This window comes from Nomascus leucogenys, chromosome 6 (genome assembly GCF_006542625.1).
Source record: "Nomascus leucogenys isolate Asia chromosome 6, Asia_NLE_v1, whole genome shotgun sequence".
Classification (NCBI taxonomy): Eukaryota; Metazoa; Chordata; class Mammalia; order Primates; family Hylobatidae; genus Nomascus; species Nomascus leucogenys.
This window is the reverse complement of record NC_044386.1, coordinates 109,482,770-109,506,724: the sequence shown is the minus strand read 5'-3', so window position 1 is coordinate 109,506,724 and position 23,955 is coordinate 109,482,770. Positions and strand designations below refer to the sequence as shown.

The 23,955-nt window shown below is 39.2% G+C and overlaps 1 protein-coding gene and 1 non-coding gene across 5 annotated transcripts in view; one reads left to right on the top strand and one right to left on the bottom strand.

The window, feature by feature from the left end:
• The window catches only part of BLM (BLM RecQ like helicase), a 99,511-nt gene that overhangs the window by 58,335 nt on the left and 17,221 nt on the right, over nt 1-23,955 (bottom strand). For all 4 annotated transcript variants that reach the window (XM_030815030.1, XM_030815033.1, XM_030815032.1 and 1 more), the window contains 4 exons: nt 11,065-11,166; nt 8,499-9,199; nt 6,625-6,784; nt 3,609-3,736 (listed from right to left, as the gene is read on the bottom strand). In XM_030815030.1, coding sequence (XP_030670890.1) covers nt 3,609-3,736; nt 6,625-6,784; nt 8,499-9,199; nt 11,065-11,162 — 1,087 coding nt within the window. In that variant the 5' untranslated portion in view covers nt 11,163-11,166. The remainder of the gene's footprint in view (nt 1-3,608; nt 3,737-6,624; nt 6,785-8,498; nt 9,200-11,064; nt 11,167-23,955) is intronic.
• Nucleotides 3,235-3,304, top strand: LOC115835646. Its single transcript, XR_004030675.1, has one exon. It is a non-coding gene; the product is annotated as a small nucleolar RNA SNORD18 (small nucleolar RNA).

Genomic DNA, 23,955 nt, shown 5'->3' with positions numbered 1-23,955 from the left:
GTGCCAGCCCTTTCCTTCATCTAAAACCTCAACTGCGCCTGGGCATGGTGGCTCACGCCTATAATCCCAGCAGTTTGGGAGGCTGAGGCTGGAGGATCACCTGAGGTCAGGAGTTCAACACCAGCCTGTTCAATGTGGCGAAACCCTGTCTCTAATAAAAATACAAAAAAGCTGGGCATGGTGGTGCACGCCTGTAGTCCCAGCTACTCAGGAGGCTGAGGCAGGAGAATCACTTGAACCTGGGACGCAGAGGTTGCAGTGAGCAGAGATTGCGCCAGTGCACTTTAGCCTGGGTGACAGAGTGAGAGAAAAAAAAAAAAAAAAAAAAAAAAGATGAAGAAAAGAAAAAAAAATGGCAATAGGAAGCAAGGACAATAGATGCCTTTGCCACCTCTCAGGCCTAAAATCTGCGAGAGCAAAAAAACAGTTTAGGTGGGCTACAGGGGAAACAGTACATATCCTCAGAAAACAATTAGAGAAAGAAGGGGAAGAAAATGATCAGAGAAGAGGATGAGGCCACAGGGACATTGCTGACAGAGTAGTCAGTTAAACGGTTTACAAGCCAGGAAGGACAGGAAGTGAAGACAGAACAGGGAGTGAAGATGGCAGGGTGAGGAAGGGCATCTGTGCAAGAATGGCCTGGGAAATTTGGACTTCTACTGGTGACTGAGAGAAATATGAGGTATGAGATGTAAAATGGAATTGCTGAATTCCTATCTTACTTCTGTTTTCTCTGCAAGGAAAACAAGCATCAGATTGGAAAGAGAATACACAATGGTCTGATGGAACTGAAAGTCAAGACAGGCTCAGAGAGAGATAAAAGGGGGTACCTAGCTATCAGAAACTAGCCCAAGACTCCTTGTCTAGACAGATTATACCTCAGAGTACAAAGGAAACCTGCAAACAGGATCTCAGAGCCCCTGTCAATGACACATGTGTGAGGCATCTAGTGAATAAGAGAACTGATGGAAAGTGAGGACAGACAAACACTGTTCTAATTTTCAAAAAATTTGAAAGTGATCGCCAAAAACTACAGGCTGGTGATTTGATGTCAATTCAAAGCAAAATTCTACAGCCTGTTATCAAATAGCTGCTTTGTGAGCTCTAAGGGGGAGGAAACAATAATAGAGTTAGCAAAAGTTCATAAAAACAAACCATCCATCTTAACGTATTTCCTTCTTTAAAAGGATTACTAGACTGGCAGATAACAATAGCTACCATTTATGAAAGGCCTGCAGTGTACTAGGCACTTTACCTTGATCCTGACAACCACCCAGCAAGGTAGATATCATTCTCCTCATTTTATAGAAGAAAAAACTGAAGTCCAGAGAAGTTTAACTATTTGCCATAGTCACATAGCCAAGAGTAGGAGACAGGTTTCTATCACAGGTCTGCAGCACTGTAGAGTCAATGTCCCACCCATTCCTTCTTGCTGCCTCACACTTCGAACTTTTTGGAGTCACATAGTCAAGTCTTTTGTGTCTCCATGGATAAAGAACAGAAACATGGTCTGAAGACAGATATGTAACTAGCTGAACAAGAAGTGGTGATGAATGGACTGTTGTAAGCCCAGAGGGAAGCCTCTGTTGACATGCTGTAGAACTCTGTCCTTGCCCCTGTTTTAGCTAACCATTTTATTAGTGAAACTTAATGATACAGAGACAGTATAATGCAGTTGTTATCAATGAAAACTCAAAAGCCTCAAGACTGCTGTGTTCAGATCCTAGCTCTGCGGCTAATTCTATGACAGTGTGTAACTATTTAATGCTCCTGTACCTTAGTTTCATTATCTGTTAAATGGGGATAACAGAAACTACCTTAAAGTGGGCCAGGCGCGGTGGGTCACGCCTGTAATCCCAACACTTTGGGAGGCCAAGGTGGGCGGATCACAAGGTCAGGAGATCAAGACCATCCTGGCTAAAATGGTGAAACTCTGTCTCTATTAAAAATACAAAAAATTAGCCAGATGTGGTGGTACACACCTGTAATCCCAGCTAATCAGGAGGCTGAGGCAGGAGAATCGCTTGATCCTGGAAGGCGGAGGTTACAGTGAGCCGAGATCGTGCCACTGCACTCTAGCCTGAGGGACAGAGCAAGACTCCGTCTCAAAAAAAAAAAAAAAAAAAAAAGGAAACTACCTTAAAGTTTGAGGTAGTTTATTGTGATGACTGAATTAGTTAATATTGTAAGGCACTTTATAAGAGCGCCCAGCACATCGGTTATTTCATGAATATCTCTAAAATAAATTGAATCCAAAATAAACAACAAAAAAACTGAAGGAAACAAAAACAACACACAGAGGACACTACACACATGACCTGCACATGCATGCAGACATCGCTAAAAAAGCCCAGCAGCCCTCAGACTCGAATGCGCGACAGAGATATTCAGAGAACAAAGAAGAGCTCTCGGAAATTGCCTTGATAGAAATTTAAAAATTCCATAGAAGAGTTAAAGATAAAATCAAGGAAATACCCTAAAAAGTAGAAAATCAAGAGATGAAAAATAGAAAAGATAATTAATGGAAGTCTAACATGCAAATCATAGAAGTTCCAGGAAGAGTGAAAAAGAGAAAAAGAAAGTAAAAAGAAATAATGCCAGAAAAATGTCTACAAGAGGATGTATATTTTCAGACTGAAGGTGCCTCTGAGCAGCAGACACCAAAGGTGGGAAGGGGGAGTGTCATTTATCAAAGTCTTGCACTGCTATCCAATTATTTACACTAGATATTTAATAAAAAATAAAAAATGAATTAGAAACAAGACAAGCAAACAAGTATTTAGCTTTTTTTTTTTTGAGACGGAGTCTCGCTCTGTTGCCCAGGCTGGAGTGCAGTGGCGCGATCTCGGCTCACTGCAAGCTCTGCCTCCCAGGTTCACGCCATTCTCCTGCCTCAACCTCCCGAGTAGCTGGGACCACAGGCGCCCGCCACCATGTCCGGCTAATTTTTTTTTTTTTTGTATTTTTAGTAGAGACGGGGTTTCACCGAGTTAGCCAGGATGGTCTCGATCTCCTGACCTTGTGATCCGCCCGCCTCGGCCTCCCAAAGTGCTGGGATTACAGGCGTGAGCCACCATGCCCAGCCAAGTATTTAGCTTTAAATGAACATCAAGACCCAGACCCAGACTCAGAGTATATACAAGGGAGAACCGGAGGATGAAAGGTCAAGAAAGCAATTTCTAGCAAGGAGAGTTAAAAGACCTAATAACATTTAGTCAAGGGGGGGAAAAAACTCTATCATGATGAGATTACACTCTGTGGTCCGTGTTTCCAAAACACATGATTTTGTGGAAGTTCTCATTTGTAAATAAAAATTTAAAAACCTCCTAGAATTAAAGTTGCAGATCTTGGCTCAGTATGAGAGATAATTTCTAACAAGTAGCATTTTCAAAATAGGGAATGAACGCCCTTGTGAGAGCATGAGTTCATGAGTTGTTCAGGCAAATGCTGGCTAACCAGTGAACAAGGTTATGACATCAGAAGAAAAGAGACTACAAATCTGCCATTTTATAACATACAGGCACAGGTTCAAAACACAATCTTTGTGTTATGTTGTTTTCAAAAGTAAGTAGTTGAAATACATGGTATGTCTAAAATATTGTTTGTACCGTCACAGTCTGTGCTGGTTTCTGGATTCGGGTCCTGCATACTCATTTTCTCAGGTTTTGGCAAAAGATCTTTTGATGTGCTAAGAACATCCTCTTTTCTGTCAGAGGTGTCAAGGTCCTTTAACATACTGCAAATAAAAAAAATGTTAAGCCAATCACACTACAGGCTAGACTCTATAATTTCAAAACCCTCAATATTTTTCTACAACTGATCAGACAATATATAACAGAAAAGAGAAGCAGTTTTTAAAATTTCCTCAATTATAAAACTTCTTTAGCTGGTCCTCAAAGTTGTCCCTCCTCTGGCCCCAAGAGCCCTTTTCAACTTTATCTCCAATTATGTCCTTTCAGTAACACAAGGCTTCAATCACACTGTACCACTTACATTCTTCATATAAGCCCTGCATTGCCTATTTTGGGGATTTTGCCACTGATCCTCTCAATTTGGAAAACCTGCCGTTCCAATATCTTTGTACCCATATCGCACCTGTTCTTCTAGCCCCAGCCCAAGCATTACTTCTCCAGCAAGTGATTATTAATGTCTCTTTTTTTTGAGATTTCAAAGCACTTTTTCTGGACTTCTCTTATTATGCAAATATATGTATATGTGTTTGTGTGTGTCTGCATATATAATTACCTCACCACACAGATTATACAAAAACATATTAACATATAAACCTGGTCAGTCTGATTAGATAGAAAAAATACTCTACAAATAACAAAATAAATTAGTACTGAATGAGTGTTAAAGAGAGGATACTGTGGAAATCCAAAGAAAGGTAACATTTTTTGGAACTTGAGAAGGCTTTGCCAAGGAGATAAGATTTAAGCAAACTGAATGACAAGTATGGGGAAAGTGTCAGACTATGAAAGGAAGATTTTAAAAAGGACAATTCTATTTGCTTGACATCTGGGAATCAACCGTATTTTCCTAAAGAAGAATTTTGGAATGCAACTTTCTAACTAAATCAAAACAGTGTAACTTTTTAATTTTTTTTTAAACAGTAACATTATAATTAAAGAAAATGATATGCTTTCTAGATTGTTGGTTTGATTCATTAAGACCATTGGGTTATTGCAAGGGCATAAGTGGCGATAAAGCTGAAAAAGGTAAATTGTGGCCAGAAGATGGAGAATCTTGAGGGCCAGCTACAGGGGTTTTGGAAAAGAGGAGTTTGAAAAACAGGTCTCTCTTCTCTGTTATATACTGTCTGACCACTTGACTTCTGAAATTCAGAGGTTACAACCAGTATTTTTTAAAACTGAAATAAATGTAGCATAGAATTTAAGCTGTGCATTGCACAAAAAATATTGTGAAAATTCTATTTCAGTTTTATAATATATACACATATGTATACTAAGTTACAATGGGAAATGTACAAAGAGAGTCTACCTTGAAAATGCTTTGTAAAATAAGCTTTTTTAATTGCTAAGACTCTAGGTAAATTTATTTATGGTATGACAATTTGATAAATTATGTAGCCATTAAAAGGAATTAAATATGTAGCAATTGGAAAATGATTTAGAAATAATGCTAAGAGAAATAAAGTAGAATATAAAATTATAATTACATGTTGATTACAACAATGCAGAAATCAAACACACATGTAGAAAAGCCTCAAAACTGAAGATGGATAAAGAAAACAGTCAGAATTGTGGGACTACTAGTATTCCTTCTCTCTCTCTCTTTTAAATTTTTTAGAGATGAGGGTCTCGCTGTGTTGCCCAGGCTGGAGTGCAATGGTTACTCACAGGTGTAATCACAGCATGCTACAGCCTTGAACTCCTGGGCTTAAGGGATCCTCCTGCCCCAGCCTCCTGAGTAGCTGGGACTACAGGCCACTACCATGCCACCGCACCCAGCAGTGCTCCTTCCTTCTTATTGAGAACCCTTGTTAAAATGATTATATTATTTGTGTAATACACATTTTTAATAAGTAAAGAAAAAAGTCAGGCATTCAACAAGGAATCAGTATGACCCTAGGGAGAGCACTACACTGGATCTGAGTCCATTTGTCATTCATTGTATCATCCTGGGCAATTCCTTGCTCCTCCCTGGGCCTCAGCTGTTTCACCTGGTAAATGAGAATGCTGGTTTAGAATTGAGACTCTATATAAACTTTTGCTCAGTTTAGTATATATTATACTCCACCACTCAACTGGTCTGAGAGTGAGACTGGGATGAGGACGAAGGTAACATTGACACTTAGCAATTTAAGCTGTTGATGAGTCATGTGGAGTATCTATTTTTCTCATAATACTACCAATTAACAATAATCATGTCACCAATTTGCTAAAATTGAGTGAATAATAAATACAATGGCCAATTCTATCCTGTAAGATGTTTTAAAAAATTACTAATGTCCTAATTCACTTCCCATATAATGGGTTAGCTTTGTGTCATTTCAGGTCAGGTTTGGAAATATAATATTTTTAGAAATATATTCCTTATGTCAAAATCAACTATATAAGGCCAGGCAAGGTGGCTTATGCCTGTAATCCTAGTACTTTGGGAGGCCAAGGTGGGTGGATTGCCTGAGCTCAGGGGTTCAAGACCAGCCTCGGCAACATGGCAAAACCTAGTCTCTACTGAAAATACAAAAAATTAGCCAGGCATGGTGGCGTGCACCTGTAGTTCCAGCTACTTGGGAGGCTGAGGCACAAGAATCACTTGAACCCGAGAGGTGGAGGCTGCAGTGAGCCGAGATCACACCACTTCACTCCAGCCTGAGTGACAGAGCAAGATTGTCTCAAAAAAAAAAAAAAAAAAAAAAAAAAAAATCAACTACATAAAATTGTTTGAAGTTTCATGTAATTAATCATAATGGGACTTCATCTTTAGAACGCAACCAATTAAATGTATAAACAGGGTTTTTTTTTTGAGGCTTTCACTTGAATGTAAAATAATTGTACAAAGCACAAAATACTTTAATATAGAAATGATATTATAAAGTAAATTAAACAATTTAAAGTATCCCAGAAACAAATAATAATGCTAATTATTTAGCTAGTTTACCTAAGGCATTTTGAAGAGGAAGAAGAAGCAGAAATAATTTCTTCTGGAGAAGGTGGAACAAAATCCGTATCATAATCATCATCATCAAATTCAATACATGGAACTTTCTCAGCTGAATGTAATTCAGCTTCTTCCAAATTCTTCTTCTTTTCGCTATTATCTACAGTAAAACAGTTGATAAACATAGATTTGTTAACCACTAATGAGACAGAAAAAACAGGGCATGAGCGATTAAGAACGAGTGCTTCTGGCAAGTCACAAACAATCACACCACTTTGTATGGATCCTCTCCCTTTACACGCTAATGCTGGCTTATTTATTCATAAATGATTATTATTGAGTCAACTGGATTAAGTCCAGTGAATGCTCGACTGAGGCCAAAGATTTGCTTAGGGATTTTCATGTCTGTCTCTGGTTAATTACGAAACACGTATTTGCTATCGACATTTCTAGTTTTTAACTTTTCACTCATATTTAAATAAGGGTAAAGTGCAACAGATGTCTGATAATAACACAAACACGGCTGCTTGTACAAATCATCTTTACCACAAAGTTCCCAGTTATTTAAGTCTCTCTTTTGAACTATGTGGGAAAACACAACCCAAATTGTTGCTGTCTATCTTTTAACAAATTTTCCCTTCAGAAACAGAAGCATCATTGGAGACTATAGTTTTGCTTATCATCAATCACTTTTCAGTGGTCTCTCACCCTAGAGTAACCTTAATGGGATTCAGGTGTTTAAAAATTTTACTCTCATACTTGCAACTGCTTCATAAGGTGGGTTACTTCCACATATGGGTAATCTCAGTTACTCAATTTCAGACATTTAATAATTACAAGATCTAGCCAGGAAAAACTTTGATTGTAATTTATAATACTTTAATAGTGCAATTAGAGCACATTATACATCAATATTAGGTGGCAACAAGCCATAAAGGAATTACAGTAGAAAGGCTTAGTTTCATTTTCCAATTTACCACTAACCACCATTTTAACCTCTATGGATCTTAAAACAGCACCCCCCTCATCCTCAGGAAATATGTGACAAGACCCCAGTGGATGCCTGAAATCTCGGATAGTATCAAACCCTATAAGTACTATGTGTTTCCCTATACATACATACCTATGATAGAGTTTAATTTATTAATCAAGCACAGCAAAAGATGAACAGCTAATGAAATAGCACAATTATAACAATATTCTGCAATAAAAGTTATGTGACTGTTGTCTCTCTTGCTCAAAATATCTTACTGTACTCACCCTTCCTCTTGTAAAGCTATAAGATGATAAAAAATGCCTATATGATGAGATGAAGAGAGCTGAATGATGTAGGCATTGTGATGTAAATGGAAAATCCCAGAAATAAATTAATTCATAAGTTTTCAGTTTCAAGCTGTTTTGAGTATAGTGTGATAAAATCTTGCCCCGACCTGATCTGTCCACCTGGGTTGCTGTTAATCACTTAGCAGTGGTCTCAGTTATCAGATTGACTGTCGCGGTATCGCAGGGCTTGTGTTTTCTTAATAATGGTCCCAAAGCGCAAGAGAAGTGATGCAATATTTTCAGACCTCAGCTGGCTGCGGGTAACTGAAACCTCAGAGAATGCAAAGCTGTGGACAAGGGGAAACTCCTGTATTTTCTTCATGTATAAAATCACAGAGCTATCCTGGAAATTATATTAGCAGACTAAAACCTTCCATTTCATCAGTACGTCCTGCCTCAAAAATGTGGCCAACAGATTATTCAAAAAGCACCACTAAAGACCCTAACAACCTTAAGGACAAAAGCTCTATATATTCATGACTATTCCCAATGGCTAGCTTTGAATAAAAAAGTACAATGACATACTAAAATGAAGATAAAATAATTGTTACCTCTCTCATCTTCCAAATGAGTTTTCAAAGAGTCACTTTCCTGAGCATCTTCATTTATATGCACTTCAGCAATGGGGCCATCATCGATGCAAATCACATCGCTACTTAACCATTCTGAGTCATCCTTCTGTTCTTCAGTCAAATCTATTTGCTCACTTTCAGAGGAGGGTGGAGGCAAATCAGCCTTTACTGTGTTTGTTGTATAAAGCTGTGCTTTAAAAAAGTTTCTCTTACCCTTTTTTGATTTCTGAGCAGTGCTTACTCTTACAAAGTGACTTTGGGGTGGTGTAACAAATGATTTTGAAGTCCCAGAAGTATCAAAGTCATCCATATCATCCCAATCATTGATGGTACTTAAAGAATCTGGTGAAGAACTAAATTCTAATTTCTTGAGAACAGTATCCCGGGATTTCTTTACAGTTGGTGTGTTTTGGGTAGCACATAAAACTTCCTTCGGAGTCTGCAAGAAATCTGGCAATAATGGTTTTGATCCAACTCTCTGTGTTTGCTGTCCTTCTGGAGCATTTTTAAAGAAGTCCTTGACCCTTTGCTGATTTGTGGTGTTGGGTAGAGGTTCACCGAAGGAAAAGTCTTCAGTAACATTAACATCTTTATTTCTTAATACAGGTGTCTTTGCTACTGACACATTAGTTACAGATACATTGTTATCTGAAGATGTTTTCTTTTTAAAAGTGAAACCTCTGAAAAATAATGGAAAAACTAGGTTAGATCCATTTTAACAAACCCCCCAACTCTACAAAACTGTAATTTTTTAAACTAATTTACACAGGTTACATTAATTGTATCCCAACTGAGCAAAGAATCCATCTCTCTCTTGATTTTAAATTTATCAGGTAACTTAAATTGTATTTGTTCTCTGGTCCTTCCCATTCAGAGGCTAATTATTTGGCTTTGAGAGGTCATTCCCACTACTTTATTTCTCAGGCTAGTAGTCCTTAGTTAATAGCATCTCCAGAGTGGGGTGACAGCATAAATGAAAAAGGGAAGAGGCCGGGCGCAGTGGCTCATGCCTGTAATCCCAGCACTTTGGGAGGCTGAGGCAGGTGGACTGTTTGAGATCAGGAGTTTGAGGCCAGCCTCGCCAACATGGTGAAACCCCATCTCTAATAAAAATACAAAAAATTAGCCGGGCATAGTGGTGTATGTCTGAAGCCCTAGCTACTCAGAAGGCTGAGGCAGGAGAATTGCTTGAACCCAGGAGGTGGAGGTTACAGTGAGCCGAGACCGTGCCACTGCACTCCAGCCTGGGTGACAGAGCGAGACTGTCTCAAAAAAAAAAAAAGAAAAAAGAAAAAGGGAAGAGATTCAAATGTGGCTACTTTTTGCTACACTGATAAGAATTTAAAGGGGAAAAAGTTAAAAACTGCTAACTGTTAAAATCTGCAGGACAAGTAAGAGAGGCGGGAATCGTGGCTGTCTGCTGGATTTAATGATCTGAAAGTCAGTGGTGACTTCAAAGCCAGGCACCCAGAACAGAGTCTACAACCTGGTAAAAGCGTCACTTATAAATTATTATTAGATATCATTAGAAGGAGTCTGGAGTATAGCTTAGAGGAGAGGCAGAACTGGAGAGCTGTAGTTTCCTTATAAACTGTTCTTCAAAAGTATATAAAATTATATTAAAATACTTGGCCAGGCGTGGTGGCTCACGCCTGTAATCCTGGCACTTTGGGAGGCCGAGGCGGGCAGATCACTTGAGGTCAGGAGTTTGAGACCAGCCTGCCCAACATGGAGAAACCCTGTCTCTAATAAAAATACAAAATTAGCCAGGCATGGTGGTGCATGCCTGTAATCCCAGCTACTCGGGAGGCTGAGGCAGGAGAATCACTTGAACTTGGAAGACGGAGGCTGCGGTGAGCCAAGATTGTGCCATTGCACTCCAGCCTGGGCAACAAGAGCGAAACTCCATCTCAAAAAAGAAAAAAAAAAGGCTGGACACGGTGGCTTATGCATGTAATCCCAGCACTTTGGGAGGCCGAGGCGGGTGGATCACGAGGTTAGGAGATCAAGACCATCCTGGCTAACAAGGTGAAACCGTCTCTACTAAAAATTACAAAAAAAAATTAGCCGGGCGTGGTGGCAGGTGCCTGAAGTCCCAGCTACTCGGGAGGCTGAGGCAGGAGAATGGCGTGAACTCAGGAGGCGGAGCTTGCAGTGAGCTGAGATCGCGCCACTGCACTCCAGCCTGTGCAACAGAGCGAGACTCCGTCTAAAAAGAAAAAAACAAAACAAAATAAACAAACAAAAAAACCCCAAAACTTAAAAAACACTTATTCGCCCAAATTTACAAGATCAATTATTCATTTACTTAACAAATCTTTATTGAGCAAATATTATGTGCCAGGAACCATGCAAAGATGAGACACAATCTCACCTGGTGCTGCTAAAACATACTCTACCATTAATTGGCAAAGTGGGAAAATCAATGAATCTCTCAGCTTCATTTCCTCATCTGTACAATGAGAGAATTTAAAGAGAAGATATTTCATGTGTACAATGTGGTAAGTTAGTGCCTATGTGACAGCAAACCAATCAAAACACTTACGAAAATTTTGGTTTTGAAAGACTTAATTTATTATTAAGTGTTCTGGCTGAGTGACGTTCTAGTTGCTCCTGTAGATTATTTTGAGGAACAGCAGCCATAATCCTAAAAAGTGAGGGAAAAAGAAATCAGTGGAGTTAGGTACTTTGCATTAATCACAATGTTTTTTGAGGGGAGGAAGGACTGGATTCAAACAGGCATTGTTCCAACTGTGCCCAGAGTAATAGGACTTTTTTTTTTTTTTTTTTGGTCAATAGACTGTTTTGACATTTACAACTAGTGACACTTAAAATATATAATCTTCAACTAACTGGAGGCTCACTTGAATAACAAAATAACCAGGTTCCCCCTCTCTTCCTCCACAATGCTAAAATAAGTACAAAAGACATTAGGGAGGGGATTATTAGGAAAGGGCTTTTAGAAAAATGGGACCTGGCCTAGAAGGATAAATGGAAGCTGGAAGGGAGCAAGGTGGGAGGAAATGATCAAAGCACACGGAAAGCCCAAAGAACAAATGAATAACTGAATTCTGCACAAGGGCAAAACTGGGGAAAGGAGGAACACCACCACCAACGAGAGCAAAGGTTTACCAGCAAGATACTATGCTTCATAATCATCTAGTTTCAAACTGAAAGAATACGTTTACCAAGCACATTTATATCTCTGTGTAACAAGCTGTGATAATGCTGAGCTATAGCCCAGGATAACAAACAGCTTAAACCACCTTAAAATTACTGGGGCTAAAGGAAGATCCTAGCTGTCATCCATGCATAGTTAAAATATCCTCACTTTAGCTGATAGTTATAACCCCATAAACCCTTTTCCCTACCTTTACCAGACATATACTTTTATTTTATAGCATATATCTTAGGAGGCAGGGTTAACACTAGACGATATTTCTAGAAATATGGAGTTTCACATAAGCCATGTTCCACTCATTAACCTATATCTATCAACCATCTTAACTTTAGATAACAGTGAAAAGCAGAATTTAGAAGAAACTAAGTTACACTCAGTTGAGAAATCTTCATGTTTATAAGCATGATCATAATACAGATTTGTCCCACCTTCTCCAGAAGGAATTATTTCTGCTGCTTTCCCTCTTTAACATGCTTTAGGTAATATAGCTAGTTATTTAATAAACATTGAATAATTCACACTGGCATGTGAATTATATCTTAATTGTTACCCCCAAAAAAGTAGATGGAAGGAATGAATCACTACATACCTATTACCCAGATTCAACAATTATCAACTCATCCAATATTGTTTCAGCTATACATACACCCTGAGGTCCTTACTCCACCATTTTGGAAGCCCACCTCCCAAAATGGTGACATTTAGATTCTGTTATTACTTCTTTCACTCACTAGCAGGAATACTTTTTGCTTGCTTGTTTTCTTTCTGAGACAGGGTCTTGATCTATTGCCCAGGCTGGAGTACACTGGCTCAATCACAGCTCACTGCAGCCTCAACCTCTTGGGCTCAAGTGATCCTCCCACCTCAGCTTCCTGAGTTATCTGGGACTACAGGTGTACACTACCACAACCCAGTTAATTTTTAAATGTTTGGTAAAGACAGGGTCTCACCATGTTGACTAGGCTGGTCTCGAACTCCTGAGCTCGAGACATTCTCCCACCTCAGCCTGCCAAAGTGATGGGGTTACAGGTGTGAGCCATGCATAGCCAGCTGTAAGACTTTTATCATAAGTTTCAAAATAATGATGCAGTACACTAAAAGCCCATACTTCACTACTATACAGTATATTCACGTGGCTGGCAGCAGTGGCTCATGCCTATAGTCCCAGCACTTTGGGAGGCTGAGGTGGGCAGATCGCTTGAGCCCAGGAGTTTGAGACCAGGCTGGGCAACATGGCAAAACCCTGTCTCTAAAGAACTATAAAAAAATTAGCCTGGCATGGTGGTGCGGGCCTGTGGTCCCTGCTACTCAGGAGGCTGAGATGGGAGGATTGCTTGAGCCTAGGAGGCAGAGATTGCAGTGAGCTGAGATTGTGCCACTGCACTCCAGCCTGGGCAACAGAGCAAGACCCTGTTTCAAAAAACAACAACAAAAAAGAAGTCTACACTTGTATCCCTTACATATATTAATAATAATAAATAAAAAATGATATTCATTCTTTCACCACCTTCAAATAGTGATGAATTCTTTTTCAGTATGATTATGAACTCATGGATTAAACATATTAGGTGTGTTTCAATCCAATACAGTGATCATCCTTATTGATTCCCAAATTGATTCATGTTTGGCCAGTGGGAACCTTTTCAGGCAGGCTCTTCAGTCCTTACGACTTAACCTTGAGTCATTGAGAGCTTCCTTCCTCTCAAAAGATGTTCCAGGCTTACCTTGTGCATTTTTTTTGCACCAGATTTGGAATCGGCCACTTCCTCAAGCATCCCTAATTCCTGTTTTCTTTTTCTTTTTTGAGACAGGGTTTCACTTTGTCGCCCAGGCTGGAGTGCAGTGGTGACTCACTGCAGCCTCCGCCTCCCCAGCTCAAGGGTTCCTCCCACCTCACCCTCCCACACAGCTGGACCACAGGTGCACACCACCATGCCCCACTAATTTTTTTGTGTTTTTGGTAGAGATGGGATTTCACCATGTTGCCCAGGCTAGCCTCGAACTCCTGTGCTCAAGGGATCCTCCTGCCTCCGCCTCCCAAAGTGCTGGGATTGCAGGTGTGAGCCACCACGCCCAGCCTCCCTGATTCTTTTTAATGGAGAATATTTTAAGACCTTAATCTCTGCATTTCCTAGGGCACCTCACCATTTGGAATCCAGTTTAAAAGTACTGATCTTGGCTGGGCACGGTGGTTCACACCTGTAATCCCAGCACTTTGGGAGGCCGAGGTGGGCGGATCATGAGGTCAGGAGATCAAGACCATCCTGGCCAATATGGTGAAACCTTGTCTCTACTAAAAATACAAAAATTAGCTGGGTATGGTGGCATATGCCTGTAATCCCAGTTACTTGGGAAGCTGAGGCAGGATAATTGCTTGAACCTGGGAGGCAGAGGTTGCAGTGAACCAAGATTGTGCCACTGCACTCCAGCCTGGCGACAGAGCTAGACTCTGTCTCAAAAAATAAATAAATAAAAAATAAAAGCATTGATCTTTTATTGAGGCGTCCTGTTTCCAAGGTGCTGCACAATGTGGAAGTCTTTCCCACATTAATAAATATGAAGTGATAAACAGTGAAGTCAGACTATTGCCCTCTCAAAATTTCAACATCAACAAAGTAGACTACTGACAAGGAGGGAGAGGTACACAGATCTTCAGTCTTACGACACTAAGCAGAACAAAGTGGTCCATGGCATCATTACTTACCCTTTTCCCACATTCCTTCCATAACTTACTTATTTTTGGATCAAAACTAGTCATGATATTTTAATAAGAGATTTCCTACATTACTCCACAGCATGGTTTTATATGTTTAGCCATCCCAGGAGTACAATTGTTTGATTAACTATTTTGTAACTGTAGTGATTACAGTATGGATTCACAGCTAGCACGCAGTCAACCTTAACTCCAGGGGACCTCTTCCTGCTTTTAAAATGCGCTGCTCTTCGGTTATTCCTCACGAGGTAGCACCCTCCAGCCAGAATCATATTCTGAAGTATGGTAATGAGTACATAATTTTCTTACTCAAAATCCTCAGTGGGAATGCTTTTAAGAAGTTGGTGAGTACTAAGAACCATAAGGGTGTCTCTTCTGTACATATTCCATTAAAATATCAATACAATTGTTTGACACAAAAAGAAAATTGTTCACCAACATGCCTGTAGTCTCAGCTACTCAGGAGGCTGAGGCAGGAGGATTGCATGAGCCCAGGAGTTCAGGGCTGTAGTGCACTATGATCACACCTGTAAACAGCCACTGCACTATAGCCTGGGCAACACTGTGAGACCCCATCTCTTAAAAAAAAATTGTTCATCCACAATAACAAACATCAGTGATAAAGGAGAAAAATTAACTGAAAACAAATAAATTGAGGCTAGTGAAGTTTCACAATATTAAAAAAAGGAACAATTTCTGGGTGCAATGAGCACCCAGAAACTAAAAAAATAAACCTATGAATTAGAATGACCACAAGAACCACAAGTTCAATCTGGAAAATGATCAAAATTTTCTCCTACACATATGAAAGAAGTTATCATGCCATTACAAAAGAATATAAATAAGCAGGCCAGGAGCAGTGGCTCACGCCTATAATCCCAGCACTTTGGGATGCTGAGGCGGGGGGATGGCTTGAGCCCAGGAGTTTGAGACTAGCCTGGGCAATATAGGGAGATCCCGTCTTTAGCCAGGCATCATGGCACACACCTACAGTCCCAGCTACTCAGGGAGGCTGAGGCAGGAGGATCCCTTGAGCCCAGGAGTTCGAGGCTGCAGTGAGCAATTCTGTGCCACTGCTCCAGCCAGGGTGACAGTGAGACCCTGTGTTTTTAAAAAAAAAAAAAAAAAAAAAAAAAAAAAAAAAAAAAAAAGTCACAGGAAATGGAAGCTTCAAGCATTACCTTTAAAACTGGCTATTAAGAATTTTTCAAATAGGCTGGGCACGGTGGCTCACACTTGTAATACTAGCAGTTTGGGAAACCAAAGCGGGAGGATCGCTTGAGCCCAGGAGTTGGAGAGCAGCCTGGGCAACAAAGTAAGACCTGTCTCTACAAAAAAACACAAAAATTAGCTGAGTGAGGTGGCATGTGCCTGCGGTCCCAGTTACTCAGGAGGCTGAGGTGGGAAGGATCATTTGAGCCCGGGAGGTCGAGGTTTCAGTGAGCCATGATCACCCCACTGCACTCCAGCCTGGGCGACAGAGACTGTCTCAAAAATAAAAAAAGAATAAAAGTAAACACAATAAACCTTTTAAAAAAAAAGAGAGAGAGAGAGACATGGGATGGAGAAAAACACAGTGGAAAAAAAGAGTGCCTTTTCTTTGAAATAAGTGACACTAAAGTTACCGGTTGGGAATCTATCAAAATTAAGACTAGGTCAAACCTTACTTTTTATTCATTTTGTTGTCAAAGATGGCTATTTCAGTCTATCAAGGGATAGACTGCCAAAAAGACTACTCCAAGACATTCAGTGCCAAGTAACATTTAGATGTTTCTGTTTCCAGTCTTCTGCTAAAAGTGGAGATTTTAGGGGGTGGTTCCTGAAAAACAGAGCCTCACTCTGTAAGCCTCACTCAGTGACTGTTCGAAGGGTAGGAGTTACTTTCCCTGGGGCAAAGGTGGTGAGCCTAACTAAGAAGGATAAAAAAATCTAATTTTTGTATTTTTTTAAGTTGAGGTATTTATGAATCTCAGCTTTACCTTAACTGGGGCACTGGGGCAAGCAACTTTCTGTTCTCTGATAAAATTAAACACCAAACACAATTTCTAGACAGAGATTTTTGACAGAATTTTATGTCATATGTTCTCTTCGTTCATTGTTTTTTAAACTTTTTGATTCATATATATAGAATCATACAGTATGTATTATCAATGCATTTTTGAAAAGGCATCTAATAAAACTCAAAACATGTCTAACAAACACATTAAAACACAAAATTACAAGTATTTAAAATCTAGTACCAATAAATACCATATATTTTACACTAGGGGTGAATCCATTAAAAACAACAGCAAAAATAATATTGTTCTCTCATTTTCACTCCTATATTGGATGCTCTTGCCAATGCAAAAATATTCGAAAAAGAAAATACTAGAAGAGATGAGATTATCATTATATGTAGACAACTTGATAATATACCAACACAATCCAAAGAAAATCAGTCATAACAATAGATAATTAGAACTTCAGAAAAGTGGTTAAAGATAAATATAGCTATAAATGTAGGATAAATGCAGGGTAAAATCTCAGACCCTTCATAGTTTTTGACTTAATAGATGCACACACAGAGAGATGGAGAAAACAGATGGAAAATATGAGAAGTTAAGAGACATGGAAGACAGAGTAGAAAGTCTAACATAAATCTAGCCAGAGCTCCAGAAAGAAGAGAAAATAGGGAAGAATTAATATTTGAAAAGATAACAGCTGGGACTTTTCCAGGACTAATTAAAGACACTAACCTTCAGATTTGAGAAAGCCAACAAATTCCAAGCAGAGATAAAAAGAAATCCACACCAAAATATATCAGTGTACCATATGGACAAAAAATTGATTTCTCTTTAGCAAAAACGAAAATCAAAAGACAGTGGAATGATATCTTCAATGTGCTGATAGAAATTAACCCAGAATTCTTTTCCCAGAAAAAATATCCTTCACAAATCAAGGGCAGTGAATTGTACACTAGGTTTTTAAAGGTGAATTTCATGGTATATGAATTATATCTCAATAAAGATGTTATTTTTAAAAATAGCTATAATAAAAGCAACAGATAAGTGTTGGCAACAATGTGGGGAAATCAGAACCCTCATACACTGCTGGTAGGATTCTAAAATGGCACAGCCACTTTGGAAAACAGTCAAGCAGTACCTCAAAAAACGAAACATAGAGTCACCACATGTTCTAGTCCATTTTCATACTGCTATGAAAAAATACCTGAGAGTGGGTAATTTATAAAGAAAAAGAGGTTTAATGGACTCAGTTCCACATGGCTGGAGAGGCCTCACAATCATGGCAGAAGGCAAAGGAGGGGCAAAGGCACATCTTATATGGTGGCAGGCAAGAAAGCGTGTGCAGGGCAACTGCCCTTTATAAAACCATCAGCTCTCGCGAGACTTATTCACTCTCAAAAGAACAGCATGGGAAAAACCCATGATTCAATTACCTCCCACGAGGTCCCTCCCATGACACATAGGGATTATGGGACCCACAATTCAAGATGAGATTTGAGTGGGGACACAGGCAAACCATATCACCATGTAACCCAGCAATTTCACTCCTAGCTATATATGCGAAAGAGTGAAAAATGGGTACTCAAAATAAATACTTGTACACAAATGTTCACAGGAGCATTATTCACAATAGGCAAATTCAGAAACCACTCAAATGTTCATCAAGTGATGAATGGATAAATAAAATGTGTATATCTCCTCAACAAAATGTTATTTGGCCATACAAAAAAATACAGTACTGATAAATGCTACAATAATGATGAGCCTTGAAACCATTATGTTAAGTGAAAAGAATCCAGTCACAAAAGATGAAATAGTGTATGATTCCATTTATATGAAATGTATAAGAATAGGCATATCCATGGATACAGTGTAGATTAGTGATTGCCTAGGGTTGGGAAAGATGAGAGGATTTGGGGATGATCCCAAGGGGTATGAAAATTTCTCTGTGGGCTGATGAAAATGTTCCAGCATTGATTGTGGTGATGGTTGCATAACTGTGAATATACTCAAAGCCATTGGATTGTACAGTTTAATGGGTGAATTTTATATGTGTAATGTATTTCAATAGACCTGTCATTCAGGCCAGACACAGTAGCTCATGCCTGTAATCCCAGCCCTTTGGAAGGCTGAGGCGGGGGGATCGCTTGAGCCCAGGAGTTGGAGACCAGCCTGGGCAACATGGTGAAACCCCGTCTCTACAAAAAACACAAAAGATTAGCCAGGAATGATGGTGCATGCCTGTTGTCCCAGCTACTTGGGAAGCTGAGGTGGGAGGACTGCTCAACCAGGAGGTCGAGGCTGCAGTGAGCTGTGATTGCACTACTGCACTCTAGCCTGGGCAACAGAGCAAGACCCTGTCTCAAAAAAAAAAAAACAAATAATTTAAAAACAATACAGCTGTTATTTTTAAAGCAACAATAAAGACACTTCCAGATTATCAAAAAAACAATAGTTTGTCATCAGCAGACTCATACAGTATGGGAATCACACTGTATTCACACTGTAAGTGGAATCATACAGTATTTGCCTTTTTGGGACTGGCTTATTTCACTCAGCACAGTGTTCTCAAGCTTTATCTATGTTGTGAGACACGTGTCAGAATTTCCTATGTGCAGAGCTCGCTGCAGCCTCAATCTCCTGAGCTCTAATGATCCTCCCACCTCTGCCTCCGGAGTAGCTGGGATTACAGGTATGAGTCACCATGCCAGGCTCCTTCATTATTATTAATATTTTTTCAGATGGAGTCTTGCTCTGTTGCCCAGGCTGGGGTGCAGTGGCGCAATCTCAGCTCACTGTAACCTCCACCTCCCGGGTTCAAGTGATTCTCCTGCCTGAGCCTCTGGAGTAGCTGGGATTACAGGTGCTGCCATCAAGCCCAGCTTATTTTTCTGTTTTGATTTTTAGTAGAGACAGGGTTTCACCATGTTGGCCAGGCTGGTCTTGAACCTGTGACCTCGTGATCTGCCTGTCTCAGCCTCCCAAAGTGCTGAGATTACAAGTGTGAGCCACCGCACCTGGCCGCTCCTTCCTTTTTAAGGCTGAATAATATCTAACTGTAGATACATACCACATTTGCTTATCCATTCAAGGACATTAGGGTTGCTTCCACCTTTTGGCTACTGTGAATAATGCTGTTACAAACATGGGTGTACAAATATCTTTCTGAGAATTGCTGAATCATATGGTAATTTATTTTTAATTTTTAAGGAACCACCACACTGTTTTCCACAGTGGTTGCACCATTTCACATTGCTATAAATAATGCACAGGGCTTCCCATTTTTCCACATCCTAATTTCTCCACATCCTCAGCAACACTTGTTATTTTCTGGTTGTTTTGTTTTGTTTTACAACAGGCATTCTAACAGGTGTGAGATCTTATCTCCTGGTTTTGATTTGCCTTTCTCTAATGATTAGTGATAATAGGCATCTTTTCATTTGCTTGTTGGCTGTTTGTATATCTTCTTTGGTGATGTGTCTATTCAAGTCCTTTCTCCATTTTCTAAATGGGTTATTTGTTGAGCTGTATGAGGTTTTTTTGTTTTTTGTTTTTTTTTTTTGAGACAGGGTTTCACTCTGTCACCCAGGCTGGAGTGCAACAGCTCACGGCTGCCTCAACCTCCTGCGCTCAAGTGATCCTCCCACCTCAGCCTCCTGAGTAGCTGGGACCACAGCAGAGTACCACCACACCTGGCAAATTTTTAAATTTTTTGTAGAGCCAGGGTTTCACCATGTTGCCTAGGCTGGTCTCCAACTCCTAGGCTCAAGAAATTCTTCCGTCCCGGCAGCATCCCAAAGTGCTGAGGAGTTCTTTATATATTCTGGGTATTAACCCTTTATCAAATATATTATTAATTGGAAGAGTTTGAGGAAAATGGGGTTAATTCTTCTTTAAATATTGGTTAGAAATGACCAGTGAGGCCATCTGGCCCTGAGCTTTTCTTTGTTGGGTGATTCCTGATTACTAACTCAATCTCCTTACTAGTTATAGGTCTGTTCAGATTTTCTGTTTCTTCATGATTCTGTCTTGGTGGTTATGTGTTTTGAGGAATTTATCCATTTCATTTATGTTATCAAATTTGTTGGCATACATTTGCTCACAATATTCTCCTATAAATCTTTTTACTTCTATAAATCAGTTATAATGTCCCCTTGTTCACTTCTGATTTTAGTAATTTGTCTTATTTTTTCTTAGTCCATCTGGCTAAAGTTTTATCAATTTTTTTATCATTTGAAAGAATCAATTGTTTTGTCAATTTCTCTACTGCTTTTCTAGTCTGTTGTGTTTATCTCTGCCCTAATATTTATTATTTCCTTGTTTCTGCTAGCTTTGGGTTTGGTTTGTTCTTTTTACTGTTCCTTTAAGTGTAAAGTTAAGTTGTTGATTTCAGATCTTTCTTTTTTAATGTAAGCATTTGTAGCTATAAATTTCCTTTCTAGTACTGCTTTCACTGTATTCCATGAGTTTTGGCATGTTGTGTTTTCGTTTTCATTTGTCTCAAGATATACTCTAATGTCTCTTGTGTTCTTCTTTAATCCATTGGTTCCTCTGTCCTTTAAAGTGTTCCCATCAGGCACTTTCTTATTACCTGGCACATTCATGGTCTTCGCGTACTTTCCCTGCTTCAGCCATAGAATCACCATTTCCCCAAACAGCCTTCATTTATTTTAATGAGGAAAAATCTTTAAAATCTAAGACCTGGCCATTAGATGTGATCTGCTACTTGCATATCATTGCTCCTAGGCCCTTTCAGTAGACAGATCTAGGAAATATAAACACTTCTATCTATCTCTGTATCTACATCTACACATCCATTGATCTATCCATCTATCTTAAAATTCATAGAAAAAAACATCATATATTTATTCATTTATTCAATCTGAAACCATAGGAAGTAATTTCAAATTGCTACACTCCTGTCACTAAAAAAAAACCTACTATGAAGAGTTCAAAATTCAGTTGCATTTCTTTCTTTAGATTAAGGGTACATAATTAAAGTACTATATTCAAAAGTTACTTCATTGGTCAGTCCCACCTCACCTTCAGGGTGATTACATTCATCATTTGAAATAGATTAGTTTGTGTTTGTACTGTTCTTGTGGATTTGATTTTTGAATATATAAAACATTTACACAGTTCTAAAAGTTAAAACTACATAAAAGACTGTTTTTCCCCACAGAGAAGTGTTCTTCCCTCTCCATCCTTTGCCATCTACCTCCTGTGGGTTATCAATTTCAATAATTTCTGATTTATCTTTCCTGTTTTTCTTTTTGCAAAATAAGCAGACATTAGAGTCTCATATTTTCCCTTCTTTCTTACATAAAAAATAGCACACTGTATGTACACTTTCCATTCATATGTTAGAAATCACTCTGTACCCGTTTGTAAAGATTTTCCTCATTCTTCTTTACAGCTGTACAGTACTCCGTTGTGTAGATATTTATCAACAAATTTCCTGTATGGACATTTAAGGTATTCTCCGATATTTTACAATTACAAATAATGCTACAACAAATAACTTTGTGCATTCATATTTCCCTACTGTTGAAAACGTAAGGCCGGGCACGGTGGCTCACACCTGTCATCCCAGCAATTTGGGAGGCGGAGACAGGATTGCTTGAGTCCAGGAGCTCAAGACCAGCCTGGGCAACATGGTGAGACTCCGTCTCTATAAAAAAAATTGTTTTAATTAGTAAGGCATGGTGGCATGCACCTGTGGTCCCAGCTACTCCAGAGGCCAAGGTGGGATCAACTGAGCCTGGGAGTTTGAGGCTGCAGTGAGCCAAGATCACACTACTACACTTCAGCCTGGGCAACAGAGCAAGACCCTGTCTCAAAAAAAAAAAAGGAAAGAAAGAAAAGAAAATGTATCTTTAGGGAATATTCCCACAAGTGAAATGGCTGGGTCAAAGGGCAAATGCATGTGTAGTCTGCTGTATTGCCAACTTCTCCCTCAAAGGGGGTTTTACAAGTTTGCATTCCTCACAGCCTCACCAATGGGGCTTCTTGTGAAGCTTTCTAATTAGTGCAGAGCTGATAGGTGAGAAATGGTATTTCAGTGCAGCTTTAAATTTACACTTCCTGGGCCAGGCGCGGTGGCTCACGCTTGTAATCCCAGCACTTTGGGAGGCCGAGGCGGGCGGATCACGAGGTCAGGAGATCGAGACCATCCTGGCTAACAGGTGAAACCCCGTCTCTACTAAAAATACAAAAAATTAGCCGGGCGTGGTGGCGGGCGCCTATAGTCCCAGCTACTCGGAGAGGCTGAGGCAGGAGAATGGCGTGAACCCAGGAGGCGGAGCTTGCAGTGAGCCAAGATCGCGCCACTGCACTCCAGCCTGGGTGACAGAGCGAGACTCTGTCTCAAAAAAAAAAAAAAAAAAAAAAAAAAAAAAAAATTTACACTTCCTATTTAGGTGAAATTGAGTATTTTCTTCATATATTTAAGAATGGCTTTTGAATCTTTTTTAAAAATTGTATCTGCTCATGTATTCTGCCTTTTTAACCAAATTTTAGTATCTTTTCTCTCAATTTAGACTAGGGATAGTAGGTCTTTAAAATGTATTTTGCAAATTTTTTTCCTGGTTTCTCATCTATCTTTTAAATTTGCTTATGGTGTTTTTCATTTTTGTAATCAAGAATTTGCTTTTCAATGTAGCCAATTTGTCCCCCTCTTTTATTGCCCTTCTCCACATCCAGGTTACAGAAAACTCATCTATGTATTCTTCTAGGTAGGTAATTAAAAAAAAAATTAGATTTCTGGTTCATTTGGCGTTTATTCCTGTGTCTGATATAAAGTATAGATATAATTTTGTTTTTTCAAGTGGCTAACAAGTTGTCCCAGCACTATTTATTAAAGAGTCCATCTCTGCCCTAATACTTGCAGAACCACCTTTATCATACACTAAATTTCTTTATGTGTTTAGGCGACTAATTCTTGACTTTCCATTCTATACCACTGGTCTATACCACAATATTTTCATGATAGAAGCTTTGCAATGTTACAATATCTGGAAGTCTACTTTCTCTTTGTAGCTCTTCTGTTTTCCTATTCTTATATGTTTATTTTTCTATATGAATTTTAGAATCAACTTGTCTAGTGCCAGAAAAAGACCCTGTTGATATTTATATTGAGATTGCATTAAATTTATATATTAACTTAGGTATAACTGGCACTTTTATGATGTTGTTGTCCTATCCTAGAACAAACGATTTCATTTGTTTAAGGCTATTTTTGTTTTTCAGAAGTGTTTTTTTTTGTTTTTCTTCACCTAGGTTTTACATGTTTTTAAATTCCTAAATATTTTCTCTTTTTCTTGTTGCTGTAAATGGGATTTTACCCTTCTTTATATATTCAAACTTGTTGTGTATATGAAGACTACTGATTTTTGCATATTCTTTTTTTTTTTTTTTTTTTTTTGGAGAAGGAGTCTCGCTCTTTCGCCCAGGCCAGAGTGCAGTGGCGCTATCTTGGCTCACTGCAAGCTCTGCCTCCTGGGTTCACACCATTCTCCTGCCTCAGCCTCCCAAGTA